Raw genomic sequence first — 24,427 nt, 5'->3', positions numbered from 1 at the left:
ACTTGGAAATTATTGCTTCTTATGTCTTACCGCTAATCTCAGAACCTATATACAGCAAGTATAGATAAAGCTAACGGTTTTGATGCTTAAAGTGATCGACTTAGAGAGTAATATGAATTTCTTGTTCTTTTATACATATATTTACTTTCCATACAAAATATGTGAGGTCGCAATGAATTGTAATAATACAAAAGTATATTTTAAAAGATGAGTTAAGGTTCTTTTTAGGACCTTTTGTATCTAAAAAGGTTTTAAGGAATTTTATAAATGGTTTTTATTAAAATTAAAGCAATACTAGATAACACAGAAAATGTAAAGTCACTCTGGTTCAAAGGCTATGAAATAAACTTAAACTTCAATTTACAGGAATAAACTTAAAAAATTGAAAAAAGAGTATTTTATTTGGGAAGGGTAAACGAATTAAGAGTACTGATTGTTTTTAGTTCCGTATTTGGACAAACTTTTACATTCAATTTAATTATTTTGTTTCAAGAATTTGAATCAATTAGGTATCACTGTTTTTCAAATGATTATCTAAGATTGTATTGTAACAAAAGTTACACCGATGAAAAAGTTACGAACATTTCTTAATAATTCTGTTTAGACACTGCGTCATTTATGAAAGTTAAATTACAGAATAAGGTGAAATAATTTCATCAATCGAGACATTGAAATTATATAACACGTATTGCTCCATCCATGCATTCATGACTGATAATTTTATCAAAAGGCTGTTTGCATTGCGTTGTTTATTTCAAACTGATTTATTATAGAACTATCCCAGACGTTACATATAACTGAATAGTGACATTCTCAGAATTGAAATATTCTAAGTGACACTTTCATTCTTAAGTTTTCGAATACCAAAAACACAGAAGATCATTTAAAACTTTCAGAAGAGAGTGGTTAATTCATCATTAATTGTGAAGGTCTCACACGTCAAGTGAGTAATAATTTATCCTAAATCTCGTGAGAGCGGGTGGTATTCCCGTCGAAGACACATGGTCCAGATGAGGCAATGCGACAGCAGGGAGCTCTCAGGGGCTAAATATCAGCGACAACCTGGTCTATAACTCACTCACCCAACATCATCTCCCTGTAAGCCTTCTCTTACAAATGAGCTGTCTGAAAGCGACGGGGATTATGAAGACTAAGACGCAGCACGCCACCCTCGACACGCGTGCCACCTCCACCTATACCACCACCACCACCATCACCGATTTACCCACCCCTAACCCGGAAACCACCACCCGTCAGCATGGGCGACCCGCAACCAACCTGGTTCCCCTCGATTACGCTTTTGAGAAGTTCGTTTATGCCGCGATTTGACTGACACTAAAAGGATGTGAAGATTTTAAGGTATTAAGGTTTACTCTTAGCTAACCAGCTAAACCAATCAGTTTATAAAATAAGGCGCAAAATCCCTTACGCATACATAAAATTAAGTTCCTTATTTATGCAACAATTTTGTCAAATTTAAAAAAATTGGTTTTCTTAATGTATTGCATTTTCTTAAAGTATTATATGATGTATTATATATAAACTGGATGTCCCAAAAGCCCAGCCCTTTTTAACCTTGTTATCAGTTCATAGTCTTAGAATCTCGTTTGAAAATATATAACATACTTAAACGACGCAACAATTAGAGAGAGTTAAAATAGGGATATATCGGTTCTGTCCGGACGAAGAACGAAAATAGAACCCTAAAATATAGTGCCTAGTACATCAGATAGAAAAATTCAAGGTTAATTGGGGCATTCGGTGATGCAAAGACGAACCATTAACAGAATAGTTTATAACATATAACACATAACATATAAGGTAAGAGTTTATATAAGTACATTTATCGTTTTGTTGTGTCTAGAGTACATAGGAATAGTTATTAGGTTGTGGTCACATAAAATATTTTGACTAACATTTTATAAATTAAAGACCACCTTTCAAGAACGAAGTTTATCTATCGATTTTGTTACGGTTCTAGACCTATGTTATGACCATTAACTCGTTGTATCGCATTCTTTAAAAGCTATTTATTATAAGAAATTATAAAATAACTTACACTTTGGTCCGAAAACTTTTCAACATTAGATTGGGCTACGCCCAAAGAAAGGATTAACACCGATTAGATAAACTTATAAATTTATGAATGCCTTGAGACTACACGTACATACTCTATTATGCAAGAAGATCGAAACCTACAGTCTATTGTTTTACACTGCTTGCGAGTATCAGGGTATTTAGGATAGGCAGAGATAGAATTACGGCGGCCTTCTGCTGATATCTCATGGCATTTTCCAATGTGAAAAGGGAAGTTAGTCTAATTAAAACATCATACATCGCAATTTTAAGTGTGAAAAAATATAGGGAAGCGTTTAAAATGTTAAAGAAATTGTTTTATTGTATGGTCATGCAAGTCTATAGCCTATAATGTTCACTCTTGTGTCCGTTTGAGAATTTCTGCTAGGGGGAGTGAATAAACGCAAAACGCCATATACTATGAATACAAATTCCTAATTACGTTTGTGATTTAAATTCAATAAATTACCTTAATGCTTTATTATTTTGGATATATTTTTAGAAATGATAACAACTGCTTATGTGAAATGTCAAACATATATTGTTTTGTACATATAAAGATTTCCAGGAGATATAAATATAATTCATTAAATTATAAAGCATGTGCTAGCTTTTAATGTTTTATAATTTTTAGGGTAAATCCAATTTGACTTGTGAAGTCCAATAGTAAACTTATGATCTTTTAGTTAGACATTGAACACTCAGTTATTTTATATCAATCCCAGTTAACAATACATAACAATGATATACGTCTTATTACAGATATCTTTAACTTTTTTAATTTTAGACCAGGGAAAACCTTCTATTTGCGTATCCTAACTAGGCTTTGTGCATGAAAAAATTCACATAATGTTATGAAACGGCTACCTGAATAATTTTCAAACTATTCATTTATGTGAAATAATATTATTAGCAGTAACTTGCACGTTTTCTGTTTATTATGCTTTTAACGATAACCAAATGAATGAAGTAGATCTTTTGGAAAAGCACAAGACGCAAAGAAACTGCTCTAAATGACCGGCCTTAAATCGACGAGGTTCCTTTAAGCGCTCGTCGGCCAAGGTGAAAGAGCAGTCTAATTCCTTATCAAAGACTGGAAGGTGGTCTGGGAAGCGTTCTTTGCTCAGGAAATGTAAGCAAATTGAAGCGAACAGTTCTCAGTGAGGTTGCCGGCAATGTTGTTAAGAGGGTTGAGGGGGCGTTTGGGGGGAGGGATTAAGTGAGGCTCTCTCCGCTCATCCAGAGTGAAGGGTGAATCACTAATGAATCGCTTGTTTAATTAATTAGGCCGGACCGTACCGTAGCGTCTGTAGCAGAGGAGCATGCAAAGCAGCCGTCTTAGTGCGGACTGATTTACGCTAAATATTAATGGCGCCAGAAAGCACTCGGACTTAACCCGGCTCGGTTTGCTTAGACCCTCCATTACCCGGTTCGGAAAGATTGAGTGCTGGGTCAGCCGATTTTTTCTTTACATCCTTTCTTAATTTTAAATGGTGCTAGACATTAAAAAACCGGCCCCAATTGCATAAATTAATTTTCCAAAACATATCGTATGGTATCTAAAGTAGTTCAGAATCATTATTTACGAATAAAAAAAATATTTCATGTATCCACCCTTTTGGTAGTTACTCAAAGCGTATGTTGTTGATAAAAATTTATATTATTCTCCCAAAGATTGTGTACCAAATGTACTTTTTACAAAAAAAATTATTTACCTAGTATTTAATTACGGAAATTGACAAAATTTGATAAAAACAGAAGCATGGATATGTTTAACGAAAATACAGCTACTGACGGTCTGTCGTCTTAATTTAAAGGCCACTTAATTAGGGCAGTGTCCGGCTCTGTCCGCGCCGGTCGATGAGTCGATACACCGTTATCGACGGGAGGAGGCGCGGCGCGGCGCGGTGGTGCGAACCGGCAGCCGGTCGCTGCGGTTACGCCCGTCACAACTTTCTGAAGCCTACAACTTTCTAATGAAATCGCCTCCCTTCTGTGAGAACCCGTGCAGTACGGCGTCTGTTCGATATCCGCTAAGGCTCTCGTCTACACGCTGAGCTGGCTGGCCACGCTGAGTATTAATCCGCCTTGCAGCACAGAAGCAGTGACGAGAATGGAGTATATAGACTGAACAATCATATAATGAGAACCAATTTTCATTATAACAATAACCCCGAATTTCTTCAAATAGACGAATTTCTCCAGAGGAAGAAAATAAATCATCAGCCTCGCTAGTTTTAGTAAAAGTCATAATAGGAGGAAATATAATGAATTAAAAGATTAAATAAGAACTATTTTGGAAATAATATATTTCTTAGCTCGAAGCGCGTAAAAACCGGTACTTTACGTAAAAACAATCCGTTTATGTACGATTAGCCAACGCTGACTTAACACTAATTTTCATGCCTATCCGTCGGCTTAAAGTGTGTGAAATTTACAACATGAGTAGTAAAAAATGTCCATATAATATTTTTTACCCTTTTAATACTTTCCCTTTTGATGACCACCGAAACCGTCGCAATTGACTTCTAATTTATATCTTAGGGGTAATTCTTCTATGTTTTTCAAGATAAATCAAGTTTTGTGCTTATACAATGAAAATTATCTTTACGTTTCTGTGAGTTTTGTGAGATTGTGGAAAAGGAGCAGCTGTTTTGGAAACCATTGGAACACTATTCTTTCCAAATTATATGCTGGGAAAGTGAGGAAAACATATAATTTTATAAATGCTAAACTTTATGTCAATAACTTTTTACAGATTGTATAATTTTTTACTACACCAATAAGTGAAAGATATAAGAACACTCATATGTAAATTGTATTGGAATCGGTTTTCTGCTGAATTAATTCCCATTTTTTTCAGAACCTCCTTGTTTATCTTTGCTACTCACCATCCCAAAATAAATTCAACTTAAGGAATCGCAATTTTTCGTTTTAATATAAGTTTATTATTTATTTGTTATTATTTACATATAAACAAATTATGCTTCTTTTGTGTTTTAATGTTTACTCGTATTTGCTTAAAAATACCGATTATGTATGGGCATTTTAAAATTTTCGGAAATAACATACTTATTTGACAAAGGTAGTATTTAAGAGTCGTCAGCACCTCTGTAGCAATATTATTCATGTTTCTTATATTTCACGATGACATCCATATACGAAAACTCGATTTTTCCCAACTGTGCGGAAAGGGAGTTTTTTCATTATGGAGTACACGAAAGCGACATAAAGATCAATGAAGAAATCCATAAAAATATTTTCAGTAAATCGTATTTCAGAACACAGCACGTACAAGAGAATGTTCAGTAAGCTGGGACACCAAACCAAAAGGCCAATGCCAAACTGGAGATGGCTCGCTTTCTTCTCCCCCCAGGTGTGATGACAACGTGAAGCAAGGAGGGAGAGTGACAATTGTAACGCGGACGAGGATCGCGTGTTCAAAGACTGTTTACTAATTGGTGGAGACGTGTTTTGTGCCCTGTTGTGTGTCACAGCGTGCTGGTGTATCAGTTAACAGACTGCCGACAGCCCTGTGTGCCATGTCCGTGTGTGAACGTGTTTGCGCGGCAACTCTCAAAGCGCTCGGTGTTTACGCACGGTCTATTAATGTGTCTTTATTGCCTCTAGCCGCTGCCTACAAGTGCGCTTCATTATCCCCTGCTAGTGTGTGTGCGTGTGAGAGTGTATTTCGTGTATACTAGCTAGCTTTAGATACACTGAAGTAGATCGTGGCACAAAGGGTTTAAAATGTGGAAGCTGGACACGTATCATGTATTGATTTAAAAAACTATCTTGGGCAAATTTATAGGTGAATGAATTTAAGGTTCGGAAAAATAATTTTTGTATTTAATAGAAATCTCTGTAAGATGCTTCTCCTCAATATAGAAAGTATAAAACTAATCTTGTATCACTCTTTATAAAAATCACAGTAATTTTAAGTATAAAAATTAAGCAATTTCGTAATCACGCATAAATATAAACGGCAAAACGTTATTTAATTTAAAGGAACTGTGGAAATAAAAAATTGGTTAACGTCATCAAACATTCGACGATAACATAGGTTCTACCAAAACATAGCATTACTGGCTGAGCGTTAGTGAAGAACATTTAATTTCTGTATCTCTCTCTATCTGTCTAGCTTTCTGTCTGTCTGTCTGTCTGTCCTCACGATATCTCGAGAACAAGCTGACCTACAGACTTGAAATGTTGCAAGACGTCCTATTTCTGTATAAGGAACATCGTGTTCAAGGACGGTGATATCTATCCATTTGATGTGGCTGAGCGTTAGTAGCAATTTGTATATTGGTATTATGATAGCAACACAAAAATCGCACAATAATGTTTTACATGTGGCACGGTAATAAATATGGCCTAACTATCAGAATGAAATAGGCTATAGATTTATGCAACATCAGTGAAGCCGGTTATGTGACACGTGGGTTCGCCTACTAGTAACTTGTATGCAATTGAAACAATACTTTCATCTTACTCATTTATAATAGTAAATTCCTTCCAAACCTCATTTAATATACATAAATAAAACAAATTGTATTTTTAAAACATTGTGTATTTTTTTCAAATAATTATTGATTATTTCGAAACAATACAATGTTTAAATAATACTGTGTCGAAGTGGGGCCAGAATGGAGCCTCTATGTCGGCCCAGGCGGCACACATTCTTGTGCAGAAGAATGTTTGTAAATCTTGCTGCTTGTTTCCAAACATGTCCCAGAGGGCTCTTCCCGACCCCTTCTCCCCCCTCCCACCCACCAACCCGCCACAACACGCGTGCAGCCGCTCACACTTGCGTGATTTACGGAAAGACGTAGAGGGAATATTTCGCAGTTTAACTGGACGCATCTCACCCTCGTGTGTTTCTAGCAGGCAATGTAAGAGCAATGGGGCTTTTAATGAGTAGCAGGATCTAATGTAACTTGCAGACCAGTTGTAAAAAGGCGATTTAAGGTTGAAATGTAGCATGTTAAGGTTGCATGTGTAAATCGATTAGGTTCTGTGTTCTAGGAGGTGATAAAATAATATATCCTAAATGCTATAAGCTTTTCTCTCCGTTAAAATAATCTTTATTTTTATTTAATAGTAATTCTGTAATGCTGAAAATAATTTATAGTTAATAAACGTGTTTAACAATTTTGAGGGCCATGCTGCTTTTTCTAAGGTGATATTATAGCCTATAGAGCATATGTTATAGTAGCTGCGAAGATCCACACCTTACTATTTGAATTTTGAGTTTAACTCCAGTTCACCTTTCTTTTATTTCAGCGTCTGGTCTCTGACGCTGCCTGAGACTTGACTTTTCGAATCTGGAGTCTGAAGAGATTCAAAGAAAGTCGGCGACGAAGAAGCTCTAACGAAAAATATACTAATGTTTCTATTGCGTATAGAAACATTGAAACTCGGAGAACCTGTACATCGAGGCTGGATATTTGTGGCCTAAGAAGTAGCGAGTATTCGTTTCGTTATTAACATCACGGTGTTACAGCAATACTTGGCTTGCAAGTCTATTTAATCTCTATGGTGCGTCCAGTTTCCCTTGATAAGTGAGAAATTAGATTCAAAATGTTGAGATTCTTTATTGAATTTCATATTGACAAACAACTTTTTGTAATAAGCGCCCAATTGAATATTCTATATTGTAAATGTAACATCTTAGTTTTGACAGTTTCCCCTTCTTTTCTCACGATCAGCCAATAATGTGATATTTTGTTAGAAAATATTTACCTGTTAGCTCCATGTAGTTTTCAGCTAAATATTATTGTGGTTTCAAAGCCACAAAAATTTGAAGTGCCTTTTTTTCTTTCTACAGAGGCCTTATATTAAGGGATAGACTATCAAAGCACAAAATGCCACATAATAATAATAAATTATAAAATGTACAAGATCAATTATTATTTCGACCAAACTCGATGTTATCTATGTACTAAGCCAGCGACCAAGAATACGAACAGACAAAAAGGTTAACCTCACTCATTCTATATAGGCTGCTATTCATTTTCCAATACACGATAAGTTTTAAACTTTAGAAAATGTTTCATGGTAATGAAACATAACATATTTTAGTAGCTAAGTAGAGAAACCATTAACTGTAGTCCAATATCACGTAGGCTGTAACTTATTTAGCAATCTCATTACAGCCTCAATCGGAACCACAGTAACGCACTAGCACTGTAATTCACAATTCACATCGGATTGGACGTCCAGCCTGATAGAAGAGCGGAAGCATGATAGAGCGTGCCGGTATGAAATCACCGATGCAATTCTATTTTAAATGACAATGATGACGTGTGCAGATGGCGCAGTGCAATTCCAGGTGTGGCCGGATTATTTGTGCGTTGATTGTGTTGTAATTTGGTTTGCGAGCGGCAACTCATCATGTTCTTTGCCCCTCTCAATATCCGGTCCGCTGTGGTCGACCGCGTGAAGAACGGCCGCAAAACCTCCTCATTGGTAGCCTCGCCGCCGGAAATGTGGTAGTTACCGTCAGTAGTTGTGACTACAATAGAGGCCGCGAACCTTTCGGTTTTTATACGGAAAATGGCTACATGACATGGAAAAATTATGATTTCATAAAAGAGATTTTAAATTTCGCAAAGTAAGAGTACTACGATAATGAAGCTCTTGCAGTGAACCATTAATCACGGTAACTTGAATTTCATGGAAATAATTAATTAGACGTAGTTTACTTGGTGTTGGTGACTGTCAAAAACACGCGCTCTAGCATGCCGCTTACGATACACCGCTTCAGCTCATATCATACGACATGGCTCATTGTACGGTACAGAAGCAATTTTATTTGCTAAAACTGCAGTATTTAATTTGATGATATTATTTTTTTTAAACCTACCCTAACACTAATTAAGCCAATGAACGGCTTTCTGTTTTAAGAACCGGCTGTACATAAGGCCATCTTGATTTTAACCCCATAACAGCTATGTTAAGCCTCCTCGTGAACTTTTACAACCTTATTTTTGGTCTAGGAATGATGAAAAATTAATTACTCATTTAAAAAATAATACAAACGTCTAAATATATTTTAGTGTTTATATATATATATATATATATATATATATATATATATATATATATATATATTGGTTATCCAGAAAATTAAATATTAAACTCTTATTAAATACAGGATATTTAAAAAAAGGGTATCACAAATTTCTGTGACTGATGACTCATAATTCCAAACAAAAAATGATCTGTTAACATTGACCGAGAAACGTAGCCACGTGTTACCTACCATTTTGTATTTTTCTAAAAAAGTTTTATCTTTAGAAGTCTAGAAATGCTAAAGATACCAAAATTTGCTATTTGATCATAACAAATAATTGGGGGAAATGTGTGATTTAGTTTATCGACAAATGGCTCCTGATGAAAACGTTTAAACTCTAATAACAAAAAACCAATATAGTTATAAAAGATTTATGAGATAGCAACTATTTAACATTTTAATAAAAAGTCCAACGGAAGTTTTCTCTCACGAAAAACCTCAACGCGTAAGCGAGCACGGCCATTTTTAAGGTGCGCTTCCTCAAGCCGGGAGCAACAAACATGTCACAGTTGAGAGGAGGAAGCTTTTGGTAAGTTAACAGATTTCCATTGGAATTGTTACAACATTTGCAAAATAATGGATAGCTGATGCCCTTCAACTGAAAAAAAATCTTTTGTTATGCACATATATAAAAAAATAAATAAAAGAAATATATTGAAAAAATATATTTGAATACATTTTTTTGTATTTTAAAATATTTAATATGTACTTGAAAGATAGCGTTTTAAATATATCCATGCAAATTGTACTAAATCTTTTACACTGTTAAATACTTCTTTAAATATGCAATAACAAATAATAGTTTTAAGTTTATTTCATTAAGTAAGAGAGCCAAAAAATAAATTAACGAAATGATTTTTAACCAGCAAGAGGTAATGTTTCACTTACAATTTACTGAGACACAATAAAAAATAATCGTAAGTGGAGTGTTATTTCCATTTACTGAGAAGACAGATGTTGATGTACTGAATATGATGTTAGAAAACATATATAGTTTGACGATTGTAGAGTGTATAAGTGTATGAACAATTAATACAATTACATTAAATCTTAAAATTAACTCACATGTAACTGTATTTCACCTTACATTTACCGTAACATTTTGTCTTTGTCCTGATTCACAACTGTAGTCATCCGGTTTAGACGTGGAAAACTTAAAAAATGCAAGTCTTCTACTTACTAATAACATGTTAATGTTAATATGAAATCAGAATAATAAGTGTAACAAACTTGTTACATTGTTACATTGTAACAGGATTACAATGTAAAAGGATTACATTGTAACGGATTTTTGTAAGATGAAGTATTTCCAGTACACGTAATACTTAATTTTTCAGAATTTAAGTTATGAATAAATATCCAAAAGGTATCCAAAATGATAAAGGGAGCCTTGTGTAGTGTATCTGCTGTATAACTTAAATTAAGTATAAAAATTAGTCTTAGTTATGTATTAATAGACAAGTAGCTTAGGTATCAGAAAAATCTAGATAGATTAATGGGGATTCCGAACGATATAGATGATGTCCACAATAGATGTAGTGACTTTATAGTACCGACGTTTAATCTTCACGTTAACTGAAGCCCTCTCCACCTTCAGGATACACCATACTTCTCTGGCAGTCGCCGTGTTGACTATAAATGGCAAATAAAAATGATTTTACCAATAATTTATATAATAAATTCCTCTTGTGTACTATACTCGCTTCTGATAAACGAAATACGTATACCATTACCAAAAATCGCTATTGTCTGATCTGTATCTCGATATTGTAATATTGAACGGCAAGTTTAGCATATGATATAACATTATGATATTTTGTGTTTTGTACTTACTGGTCTTTGACCTCGGTTCCCGGGGACCGTCCACGGTAACCTTGATGGCCTTGTTGTAGGTCGTGACCTGCGGAGGGCTGGAAGATATGGTGATGGTCAAGGTAAAGCTCTTCCCTGGAACATCAAGGAAGTAATATAAATACAATTATGATATGGGTTGTAGGTAGTGACTTGTGGAGGGCTGAAGGAGATGGTGATGGTCAAGGTGGGGCTCTTCCCTGGAACATCAATGAAGTACTAAAAATACAATTATGATATGCGTTGTAGGTGGTGACTTGCGGAGGGCTGGAAGATATGGTGATGGTCAAGGTTAAGCTCTTCCCTGGAACATCAAGGAATTACTATAACTACAATTATGATGTGGGTTTTAGGTGGTGACCTGTGGAGAGCTGGAGGATGTTCAAGGTAAAGCTCTTCCCTGGAAAATCAAGGAAGTAATATAAATACAATTATGATATGGGTTGTAGGTAGTGACTTGTGGAGGGCTGAAGCAGATGATGGTCAAGAACATGGTCAAGGTGGGCTGCGGAGGGCTCTTCCCTGGAACATCAAGGAATTACTATAAGTACAATTATGATGTGGGTTTTAGGTGGTGACCTGTGGAGGGCTGGAGGATTTTCAAGGTAAAGCTCTTCCCTGGAACATCAAGAAAGTAATATAAATACAATTATGATATGGGTTGTAGGTAGTGACTTGTGGAGGGCTGAAGGAGATGGCGATGGTCAAGGTGGGGCTCTTCCCTGGAACATCAATGAAGTACTAAAATTACAATTATTATATGGGTTGTAGGTGACCTGTGGAGGGCTGGAGGGATGGTGATAGTCAAGGTATAGCTCTTCCCAGGAACAACAAAGATAATATGTGTAGTAGGTGATGACCTGAAAGGATGGAGGAGACGGTGATGCTCAAGCACCCCTGGAACAATAATTACTATGATGATATAGGCTGACCCACTAAATAATACTAGAGAGCTCGACATTTAGGTTGACGTAGCGACTTTGATTCTATTTTTTAAGTTCGTTTGAAAAGAAAAAGAGAATCATAAGTATAACTAGCATATACATTACAGTATTTTTCTTAGCTGAACAATATGTACAATCCGTATTATATGTCCGATTTAATGTTAAAATGATTTTTTAAATGAAAGATACATCTTATTATCTCATGATCACTTGTTTGAAAGATTATTTTTTACAATGTTTTAGTCAGCCTTTACTTGTTAATAAATAAATGAATACAGCTAAAGTTTTTATGCAAAATAGTTTTACTTAAATTTCCCTGTTATAAAAAGCATTATTTTATACCACACAATACGCATTTAACATTTTGATATATTTTTTTACTAATGAAGTCTTGACACGTGCCTTTAAGATGCCTAAGAAACGAAAAAAACTGTTTAAAATTATTTCATTAGGAGTGGTAGTCATCTGCATCAAAATTACAATCAGGCCGAAAGTACAACTTTTGAATTTAAGGAGACGAATTATTTGTTGTATGTACATGTAAGATGACTCAAGAGAATGAGATGTTTTTATTTATCTAAGAAATATTTTCCTTCAAAAAGTTTTTATTAATGTTATATTCCAAATGTTATATCATTATTAAAATATGTATTTATTTCTAGTCGGAAAATAAAAATAATATCGTCTTTGAAGTTATAAATCTTGTACACACACTAAAATATTAACTTTTTATACTTGGCATCTTGTATTCAGACCAGGTGAAAAACTGTCTGAATTTCCTGTTTTTAATGGCTGTAATTCCACTTTAGGAAATCCAACAAAAGAGTTAATAGTACACCTTACATAAACTTTAAAATATCAAATGTATATTTATATGTATACAATGCCACATATAAACGTGTTGAAGTGGGATTGATAACTGACTCTTATAACCTCTGGAGTATGTTATAATGGTCTCTTTGAGATTGAAATTTACATAGAACTTATTTTAAAATTACTGTAAGTATATTACTTATATTAAATGATTTTTAAGCCTAGATTACTAGTATATATATACAGATATATATATATATATATATATATATATATATATAGATTAATATATATGCAGTAGTTATTACGAGAGAAATGTAAAACCGGACTAACATTTTTGTAACTTATATAGAACCTATGCTTTTTTGATATTTGATACACCTATATTACTGTATTATTTCATATCTTTTTTGTATCATTAAGTGATTTAATGAAAACAATAGACGTAAATTAATTATTATTCGTGTTTTGTACTATTAATAAATATTATTTTTAATAAACTTTAAATTCAAAAATTAGATTTGTGATGAATACTGCTATGGTAAAATCATAAACCGTGATCTAAAAGGGATGTGAGTCGGAGAGAACAATCGTTTGAAAATAAAAATGTTTTGGCTTAGGCCTTTAATGTGGTGTAGCGAGGGGCAGCGATGCGGGTCCTTTTATTGTGTTCCACTTCATATTTCTGATGACAACTAGCAATAGATGCATTAGAAAACTATAAAATAACTATTTAAATTGGCAAACTACCTAAAAGGCCTTGCAGCTAATACATTGCATTTTTGACTACTTTTAAATCAGATAGTATATTTTAGTTTGTGAGATAATACAATTTACTTGTGATCATGTAATAATGATCATGGGATTATTTTGTTGAATTTTTAGCTGTACATTTAACAGTCTTACAAAAATGTAATGCTTGCCCCAACATTAAAATAGAACAACAAATCATACTGCTTCTAGAGTAAATTTAGTATCCAGTACATGAATTTAGTGATATGAAAATGTGTTTATGTTCATGTTTTTAAAATAAAATATAAAGTTTAAAATTACCCGTACCTTGGCCAAGTTGTTATTAAATTTTGTTTCCTAAATAAACTAATTTCCCTGTTGATCGGTTTAATCAAACATATGCATATGTATAAGACCATTTTCTTCATTATGTTAATTAAAATTAATTAATTAAAAGTTAATTTTTGTATTGTAAGTTATGTGAAGATACTAGATTAATTAATTGAAATAATAGAAATTTCACTCTTGACCTTACTATTTTACTAAGCTGTTATGTGAAATTTAGTCATACAGTCCATAAAATGGTATATTGCAGGAAAATATAATCACCTAAAAGTGTATAATTTGAAATTGTATTATAGTAAAACAATATATAGTAATATTATGAACAAGAAATAATGGTCTTCATATTTCACGGTATCTAATGAAAGAGTGATCTCCTATATACTGTAGTTGACCTGATGAGGGGACAATTTTAAGGTTAGTCTGGGCAAAGTCGTCATTCTCATAACACAACAATATTAGGTGCAAACTGTATTTTTATATTCATCATCAACAACTTAACTAATTATTTAGTAATTTAATTGGAGAGGTAGAAAATTCTATTAAATGTGTGTTGATCCATGTGCAATAGAATGGATTTAAAATTAAAACAATAACTCAGGGTTATGCGCCTTTGCAACACAGTTGATTCACAAGCAATACTACAGCTCTTGAGTTAGGGGAAGATCCCATACTAATACCCATACTAATATTCTAATTAAATTATTCATTGATATAACTTTACGTGCATTGGTAATCTTACGGACAGAATATAACGTTCAAAAATGGTTTGAAAGCCGGTTGTCCATCTTTATTTTATCCCCACATGAACAATGCTGAACTTCAAATACTTGTATGGTCTTATTTTTAGTCGTAGAACTATGAGAAGCATTTTAGATGTGACATTGGTACTTTCGCATTCAAATGCTTTTTGGTGTTTAATACTTTTATTATTAAGTAAAAAACTCAAATATTTTATTTTATTGTTAAAATATTTAAAACATCACGCTTTACAAGAAAAACTTCATATCTTTAAAATCATACATCTTCCCTAATTCTAGAACACAAAATATAAGGGCGTAAAAATATTATTTTGTTATAACTTTAAAACTGTTTTATTATGGTAAATTACAAGAGATAGTTTTACTACAGTCAGCTCTTAATGTCAAGAGAGAAAAAAAAAATTCCTTTACCGAGCCGTTTCCCAGTGTTATCACTCGTGATAATATAAGATTAGTCTTCTAGGGTAACCTAAACGAGTATTAAGAGAACAGTTAAAGCTATAATGAATAAATGAAATTGAGCCCCCCTAAATCACATACAGAGAATCTATTTTTAAATATTTTCTTCTAATTTTAAGGAACAAAGAAAAGCTAGATGTTCCGTGTTCGAATCGAGCTTTCAAACAATATGACAGGTTTACATTTGCAAATGTTGAGATTCGAACTTGGGATTCACCCTGTATATGATATCGCTTAATTTAGTTTCAATGAAGACTGATTAAAAAAAAAAAATTATGGTTGCCTGTAAAGTCGGTTTTACGGGCGAAGATTTTACGTGACAACGTCTTTTTCTCGGTAGAATATTTATTGATATGAATATTATTAAATTGCACAATAGGAACAAGGAATTGAATAAAAATAAGAATTGCACAAATTTTAACTATAGAAATATATTTTGTTTACTAAAACATTGTACATAGTTTGAAATTAATTAAAATTTGTTATTGTAAATGGTAAAGTTGAATAAAACATTTACTAAAATTGGAATTTGAAATTCTTGCTAAACACAGTTAAATTCTAACTCCGCGCGTGGTGATTGGTCGGTTTAGTTCGTTTGTTTGGTCGCACTGTTATGACAGGTTAGAGGTTATAATTTGTTATTTTAAATGTTTGACTAGCAATACGCGCTGTTTCTTCTCAATCGACTGAATTACGATTGATTGCAGAGTGATTTAAACTAATAATTTACTTAACACTATCAACATTTGTCAATAGTATGACATAACCTATAAACTCAGTTTCTCAACTTTTGTGTCAATCTAACAATAATTAATCAATCAATCATAGTTTACGATAATGAAATATCAGTGTACAATTATTTACCTTTATTGTTGTAGTTGTTGTAAATGACGAATCTAAGCACTCCACATTTTCACGAATAAACATAGTTATCTGCTTTATCCCGTGCGGATCCCGTGCGGCGGACCCACTGGACGGGCATCGTAACGTTACCGGGCGTTACACTTTTTCATGAGTGACTCCGAGCCGCAACCTAATTTAAGACGTTGTCACGTCAAAAAGGAACACTTGGATGTATTTAAATATGAAAACGCTGCTATGGAGATTTCATATCCAATGAAAACAGTAAAATTATACATAGATAGATGCAAATGCGATCTAAGGTCCATAATTGTGTAGTATACGAAGCTATTTAGAATGAAAGTAATTAGAATTGAGATTGTGCAGCTTAAATGGCAATTGAAGGTATTTTTAATTAAATCTATATAAAATTTCAAATGGGGTTGTATATTGGTTGGTATACTCACGATTTAATCGTTAACAAAACTCGAATCAGTCAAAACCCTAACTATTTTTATTTGTTATGAAATCCGCGTTTGTGAATTGAGAATGGTGGCTGCAGTTGCAACAGGAGAAGCGTTATGCATTCCAACGCCGGTTTATGGGCGAGCATAACGACATCTGTTGGCTAACACACAGAACTATCGAGTGATATAAAGTGTCGGGCCATATGGCCAGTCCAACATCAATATTGCACACTACTCAAATTACATACAACATATGTTTAGTCTAGAAAATAGGTCACTTCAACACAACCACAGATATCACATGAAAAAGTCATCTCCGGGGATAATTGCTATTGAAACACTACACTACTTTTTTCACCCTTTTGAAGAGGAAAATAATGTTTAAAAACTGTTTTCATTGAATTAAAACAGCCATAACATAATGACTTTGATAATTAATAAGAAAGTTATGTTTGAAAACTGTTTATATAAGACCGTTATATAAAACGTCTTGTTTCTCTGGACACCAAAAATGAATCCAAAAATATTAACATTGAGTTCGTAAAAACAATGTACAACGTAATATCCTCTAAAATTTATTGTACATTAAGTCAATTAAAATAAACTCCTTCTTCCCCCAATTATCATTCTGAAATTAGTTAACATTACTCAATATTTTACTATTAGTTACTATTGAACTCTAAAGATCATTCTGTATTATAAGTCGAACTTGAAGTCTTATAAAGTCTCAACTAAAATCATAGCATGCTTAATTTCGTTATAAGTGAACTTAGTGAAATAAATTTACTTATTCGTCACCGATATCTGTGTATCACGCATTATATGAGCGCGGCTGTAGTTTATTATTAAAAACTCACAATTAATTTTATATTTAATTTTTAAAGATTTAACTTTGCTTGTGTTCAAGTAGTTTTACTGCAATGCCAAATTTGATAAACTCATGCTTCGTAATTTGTAATGTGTGTGTGTGTGTGTGTGTGTGTGTGTGTGTGTGTGTGTGTGTGTGTGTGTGTGTGTGTGTGTGTGTGTGTGTATGTTTTAATATAATTGCAGTATAAGTACGCTTACTGATGATTTTTATTTTCTAGAACAATATTTTACTACAAACATTTTCTTTTCTTTTTCTTGATCACAGAATCTTATTAAAAAAAAAAAGTAAAGAATGTCTTATTTTACCAGGCGAAGTTAGGGCTAAGAAGCCCTCTCTAACACTTAACCTGGGGACAAATTAATACCAATTAATACCAATTCAAATACTTTTTGGTTTTTTTGTTTAGCTTTTGGAAAGGTTATACCTTTGAATAATTAAACGATGAATTCTAAATGAATTTAAGTGGTTTTTCTAAATATTCAACTAATGTATTTTCAAATACAAATAAATTTTTACATGTTTAAAATTATATCCTTCAATAAAAGGCCGCTATTTTCAACGATAAAAAATAATGGAGTCAAATTGTTTAAGGTTTAATATTGTTATCAAGATTTAAAATCAAGTAGTCGCCAGTACAGCCGGTTTTTCACCCGTGTTTTGAGCATTTTACCATCATACTGTCCCAGGGATTGTGGTCCATTAATCCCACCAATGAATGCTGAAATTATAGTTTAAATAGTCATTCTTATTAAAAATCTTAGTTTAACTCAAGCATTTTCGTAAGATCAATTCGAGTCCTTTTAAATCCAAAAGCATTCAACAGTTTTGATGGCTTTTATTTAATTTTTTTATTTTAATATATAAATGAACTAAGGCACAGTTTTTTTAATTACTAAAATTATATAAAAACCGTTTTTGTAAAGATTTTTTGGTCATAAAAAGATAGCTGTGTGAGTACAAATCCCATGAATGGGTGAATCAATAGAGTTTAAAGTCGATAAAAGAATGTTAAAACAGTGGGTGATTTTCCATTAGAATGCATTTGCACAGTAAAACTGTTTAGTGTTGATGTGAATAGGCGGCTAGTAGAGGCTCATGTGTGCGTCATCTCTATGGCAACTGCCCCCCGACACCTTTCTGTCATGTCTCCTCTTCTCGCTCTTTGTGCAGCACATCAGCTTTCCATGTCATTATTGTGGCACTAGACGGAACTACGTGGGTAGCTAGGTGTTTGATAGAGAGGGGTTGATAAGGTGTGATCACTACTCCGCAAGTTGCATACTGTATCAGGGGTTTGATACCACCGTGAGATCTGCAGCAACTTTGAAAGAAGTTGCAATAAATAACAAATGATTCAACAATGGACAAATTTTCAAACCGTCATATGTACTATTTCAAACTTCATTGTCCGCGGATACTTTATACAAAGCTATTATACACAGTTGAAAAAGTATGAGCATTACAAACTTAATTCCTTACTTATGACCTGTCAAATCACTTATGACCTATGAATTTGATGAAGTAATTTATGGACAGGCCTATTGAACTAAGTGTTTGTATAGTTAAGCAATATAAAACATACATTGGCACGTACGCTTGTGTTAGTTATAATTTGAATTTGATTCTGAAATCACTTGGCTGAAATCGTAAGATTAACAGTGTAGGATTAAGTATGGCTGTCTACCGCGAGGCCGTAAAATTTAGCGCTATTAAACAAGTAAAGTCATGTCGTAGCATAACGATATATTTGAACGTGGTGTAAACCAAAAAGTTTACCTATTAGTATTAGTCGTGACACTGACCGCGTATTAGAACTATCACTATTTTTGGCTTTTTCGGTGAACTAAGTACATTTAAAAAATGTATCTAATGTTTCTGCTCATTGAAGTAATAGTTATGAGTTCATACTCTTTGTTTAGGTGTATGTAAATATTTTGTCTTGATTTCTAATATTCTCTCAGATATTTGGAACTGTTCAAAATAAAAGTGATATAGTAGTGATGTAGTTATGTCGAATATTATAATCTTGTAGACGAGTGAGTTGAAAACAGCGGACAGGGGTGTCTGCGAAACGGGCAGGGGTTTTCCCTAGTATTTTTCATAATACAAAAAATAATTACTAACATTTTAATATTAAAGGTTTTGTGATTACTCTCTCCTTGACTGCCTGTTTTTATCAAAGTCAACATTTACTCTGGTTTACCACACATTACTACTATAATCTATTAGTAAATTGATGATTATATGATGAATTATATGGTTTTGTAGCCATGGCTGAATTATAGCTATATTACATTTATTTAGGTTGAGAAAAATAACACTTGAAAAATTGCTACTAGTTATAAAATTTTTAAAGTAGTAAACTGATAGTAAAAAAATATCAATAGATGGTCATCGTTATCGTATCGCTTTTGTTACGAAATGTCAATTTCGATGTTGACTTATTGTCAAGGTGAGTACCGAGGCACGAGTGATTAAACCGAATAGCAATCACAGCTAAAACGAGGTGAGAGTTTATCACTGCCTTATCACCGAGTGTTATTAGACAGGGGACACTGTCAGTGTAATATGTATGGAGGAACAGAGGTGTCACCTGCCCTAACATGCTCGCGCCCGTTATCAATGTCCAGTCTGCACCTCCCTTCCCGGCACTAACCAGACAGTAATTAACCAGCAACGTAACTTTAAAACTGGCGCGACGCTCCATTCGCAGGCATTAAAAAACGAGTAATTCAACAAAGCGGGAGTATTTTTCACCCTCAGTGTAATCCGCAGTTTTTGCGGGAGCAAACAGGTTGCCCGAATAAACAGTGGTTGTGTAGGTCGGGTGGATCGAGGGGGGGGGGGTAATCGCAGCCTTTGACATTCTACTTTCGTTAAGCACTCGTTCAGCTGCCATTCACAATTTATTCGAGCTCGTTATTATACCCACTGAGGGTCCCCGCTAATTACCAATCGGTAGCTTTGCGTTTTTTCATATTAAATGGTGAGTTATTTTTGTAATTTTGTATAATACATTTGGTAGTTTAAATTGTTTCCTCAACTTTATAGGTTTGATTGCTTATAAATATAATGGATAGTATGATTGAAATATATATATATATATATATATATATATATATATATATTTATATATATATACAATAAGAGAAAAGCACTACGGTACATATAATACCTGACTATTAAACTATAAAATTGTTTTTAGATGAATATCAGACAGTTTAGTAAGTCTAATGAAGTCTCTATTGAAATCCCTACACAATAACTTATACCAAAATTCAATTAAGGATTGGAGGGGAGGGTTGTTAACCCTAAACCTTGTAATCTAAAAACGGTTAGCCTATGTTATTTCAGTAAACAAAGTATCCACCAGGCCGCACAGCAACTATTGACTCTAAGAAAGTCTACTCGTATCTGTATCTTAGCAGCATTCCACATTATAACCATAACTTCCCAGATATTTTTTGACCAAGATATACACAATTGATCAGGAATATTGTGCTTGGGCGACCTAACCATAAAATTAATTTCGTTTCCATATTTAATCGCCATCCTGCCATATTGAACTCCTTTACAAGATCAATAGCATGATCCAATATGTCTTAACATCTTTACAAAGATCTGAATAAGGTTCATAATCGTCTCTCGTCGTAAAACGACAAGTGAAAGAGAGGTACACTTGTCTCTTCTGGTAATTCTGAATAATTATAACAGAAACCACTGCAGGCCACAGGTGTTATTGACTCTAAGAAGATAAAATGTATCCACCAAATCATTATTATATAAATATTCTATATCCGGTTTTATTGCAATAATTGTAAGGTTTTTTTGTATGTTCTCGATTAACCATTGTGTTTCAACCCATGTTTCTAAAATGAAAAAGATTTGACTTCTTCAATGGTAAATTGATTAAGCAATAATTGGATAACAATGTAATATATTATAGAAAATTCTGTGGAGTATTCAGAGGTGTAATAGGCGCACCACGAATTCATCTTCATAACTTTACTGGTCACTTTCACTTCTAGTAAAAATAAAAAAGTTATATTACAAATATCAAGTTATGCAGTCGCTGTTATGACTATCATGTAAGTTTTCTGGTTTACTCTACACCCATTGCGTATTACTGACAAAAATACCTTTCCCGGTGACTGTACCAAAAGTAAATTGCAAATGTTTGAGACTTGTAGTAGAAACCGTGCGATATGTGGAGTAGTTGTTGACACGGTGTGTCAGTGTTGATCACGTTGATTATGTCGCGATGATCATGTTTGCCCGTGTCATGTTTGGACACATGTAGACGGCTCTCATCATCATTGTAAGGTTAATTGTGTTGATACGCCAGATTCCCTGTTACATGTCATCATTTCTGTGGTTCAGGAGCGAACGATCCTTAGCGTGGCCTGCTGCTGTTGCGGTAGTTGGGGATCAGTTAATTAGTAAACAATTTAGTTTGTTAGTTTCCCTGAGAATAGTTAAAACAATAATCAATAATGATTATTGTTCAATTTATTTTAAATTATTTATGTTGATTAAGTCTTGAAAGACTAGAAAAATCCGCATAACCACAATTGTTTAGCAGCATAATGCGATTCTAACAGGTTTGGTTTTTAATATTTTAAAAATTCATTCTTTTTACTAAAAAAAGAAATCGATTGTCAATTCAATTAGGTTTGACAAACATCAAAATGAAAAGTCATTGGAAAAAGTTAAAAATATAAAACTGTAAATTAAAGATCCGGAGACAAGAAAATAACAAACAGATTTTTGAGCCTACTTTAAAGTTATTCTTATGATGGTTTTCGCAAACAATGCGCATCTAGTTATGAACAATTGATGAACAATAAATAATTTATCTTCAGAAACTACACATGTTAACAAAACATTTTAGTATTCACCTTAAATATTCTTGTATTACTTTCATTAGCTGCAGGTCTTAACAATAGTGGTAGGTTTTTACCATTTTCATTTGCAATTTTGTTTAAAGCTTGGATAAGTGACATTTTTACGTCAATGTTAAAAAGATTAGTTGAAAAGTAAGTTTAAATGTAAAGTTTATTTACTGAATGGAGGAGAAATAGGGTCATTTAAGTTTTATACAAAGAAATTGTATAGCAATTTTCATGTTTATGTTAATAAATCTATTCATATATTATTAAATACAAATTTGCAATCATCGCTGTACAATTTTTGTATTGGTGCAAAATAAACGGTTTTCAACAATTTATTATTTCTATTAAAATATATAAAAAACTAATAAAAGATTAAACACAGTTTAAAATATATATTTTGTATTAAAATGTAAAATTTAGGAAAAATACAAAACTTTACTCAGCCATTAAATATTTCCGTAAAACCCACATAAATTAACGTCGAGTTTAATTTTGATAATTTATACATGCCAGTGGAAAATAGAATAGTTTAATAGTTTAGTATAGTTTTAATTGTAATATTAAAATAATAAAATATAGTAAAACTCAATTTTAAGTATACTACATTAAATTTACACGGTTATATATTTGACCTGCAAAGTAATTTTTAATTTTGGTCGTTTTGTCAATCCGTTATTACTGTTGGATATTTTATATTTGACATTCAGAGTCTTCTAATATGTATGGAAGAGGACGGGAAACCTTAAACCGAATAATAACTCATGTTTCTATTACCATTTCTTTACATATCTACCATAAATCTCTAAAACCACATTTTGAATTTCACACGTTTCATTCTCCCAAAAGCTCCCAATAGCGTGTCCATAAAATATGACCGTTTTGTCAGCACATGTCCGTAATATATTATGATCGTCCCTGCGTGTGAAGCCATGCAAAACTAGCGACTAACACGTCATCACCAGCAGCCATATTTTAATATGACCTCGCCCGTTAAATTTAATGTTGCAATGGTATTGACGCGCGCTCATAACATCGCTTCCCGTTGTTTGCCGAGGTTTACGTGTTTAAATACTCTATATTAAAATGAGACCGAAATTAAATTATATTATACCTTCCAGTCCAATAAACTATGTGTATAAATAGGATATGTATAACAGTTATCAGAAAATATAGAACATTGCTTCCTTCAACTAGAACGGTTTATTTTACAATTACGTTAATAATATAATTGTGTTTTTTTTTTTTATTCTAAAACACTTTTATATCTTATAAAAGTCAAATATTGGTTGGGAATCTAAAACTTATACAATTTCTATACGCTCCTCACAATCTTCATTGAATCTTGTAATTGTGAATCTTATTTATTCCTATACAAATCTTTACATCAGAAGGATGGTACTGTCTTTCTCTCATTGTGATTGCTTTTGGTGAGACTTATATTTGAAATAAATTTTATTTTTGAAATGAACGGTAAAATCACTGTTAATGATAAATATTTAATTGATTTAATTCTTATTACCTTGTTACTCAGGTTATATAACTGATTGCAATATACTTTTGCTTATGAATTCCCATAGTACATTTAATTTTTGCAATACATTTTAACACAGCTAAGGGGTTATAAATTATAGCATGATGTTAATCTGAAGAAACCGTTTTAAAGTATCCCCCCCCCACACACACATGAAAATATATGTTTGCATATACAACATATAATTATGCCAATATGTATTTGTTTATTCCAATAAAAATAATTTTTCTAATTAACTTGAAAAGATCTCATCTTCTTGTGGCCTTTATGATATAGATCTTTTCTTGAATGTCTTCCTAGGTGAAGTAGTTTTAAAATTATTGGAATTTGACTGTGATTAGTGATCTTAGTCAAAAAATTAAAGGTGTAAAGGACCTAAAATGTAAAAATTTACAAAAATATTACCGTTTTAGCTCAAATTAGTGTAACATTTGCAGCTCTTAAGTAGATTTGCTTCTTAAGAAACGCCATAGTTTCCAAATTCCTGACCATGCCCAACCGTAAACGTTCCAAATAAACTCTAAGAAATTTTGAGTTCTTGCTATCTCCTAAGTACGTAGTCAGAAGCCATATCTGTTTTTTGACATTTTTGAATATATGTTTCTCAATATTAAAAGAAATAATTTCAATGAAATGTTTTTCGTGGCATTATGTTTACGTTTTTTAAAGTACATATTTCTTAAACAGGGATGTTAGACGTAATTTATAATATCTTAAAATCATTATAATACCTACTGTTACGTTCAACTTAATCTTACTATGTTCCAAATACT

The 24,427-nt window shown here is 32.9% G+C and overlaps 1 protein-coding gene across 2 annotated transcripts in view; it reads right to left on the bottom strand.

Moving 5' to 3' along the window:
* LOC124363868 (runt-related transcription factor 3-like) overlaps positions 1 to 24,427 on the bottom strand; it is a 61,907-nt gene that overhangs the window by 7,467 nt on the left and 30,013 nt on the right. For both annotated transcript variants that reach the window (XM_046819133.1, XM_046819134.1), the window contains exon 2: positions 10,985 to 11,098. In XM_046819133.1, coding sequence (XP_046675089.1) covers positions 10,985 to 11,098 — 114 coding nt within the window. The remainder of the gene's footprint in view (positions 1 to 10,984; positions 11,099 to 24,427) is intronic.

This window comes from Homalodisca vitripennis, chromosome 5 (assembly GCF_021130785.1).
Source record: "Homalodisca vitripennis isolate AUS2020 chromosome 5, UT_GWSS_2.1, whole genome shotgun sequence".
Lineage (NCBI taxonomy): Eukaryota > Metazoa > Arthropoda > Insecta > Hemiptera > Cicadellidae > Homalodisca > Homalodisca vitripennis.
Note: the sequence above shows the minus strand (reverse complement) of the source record. Positions and strands in the feature narration are given on the sequence as shown.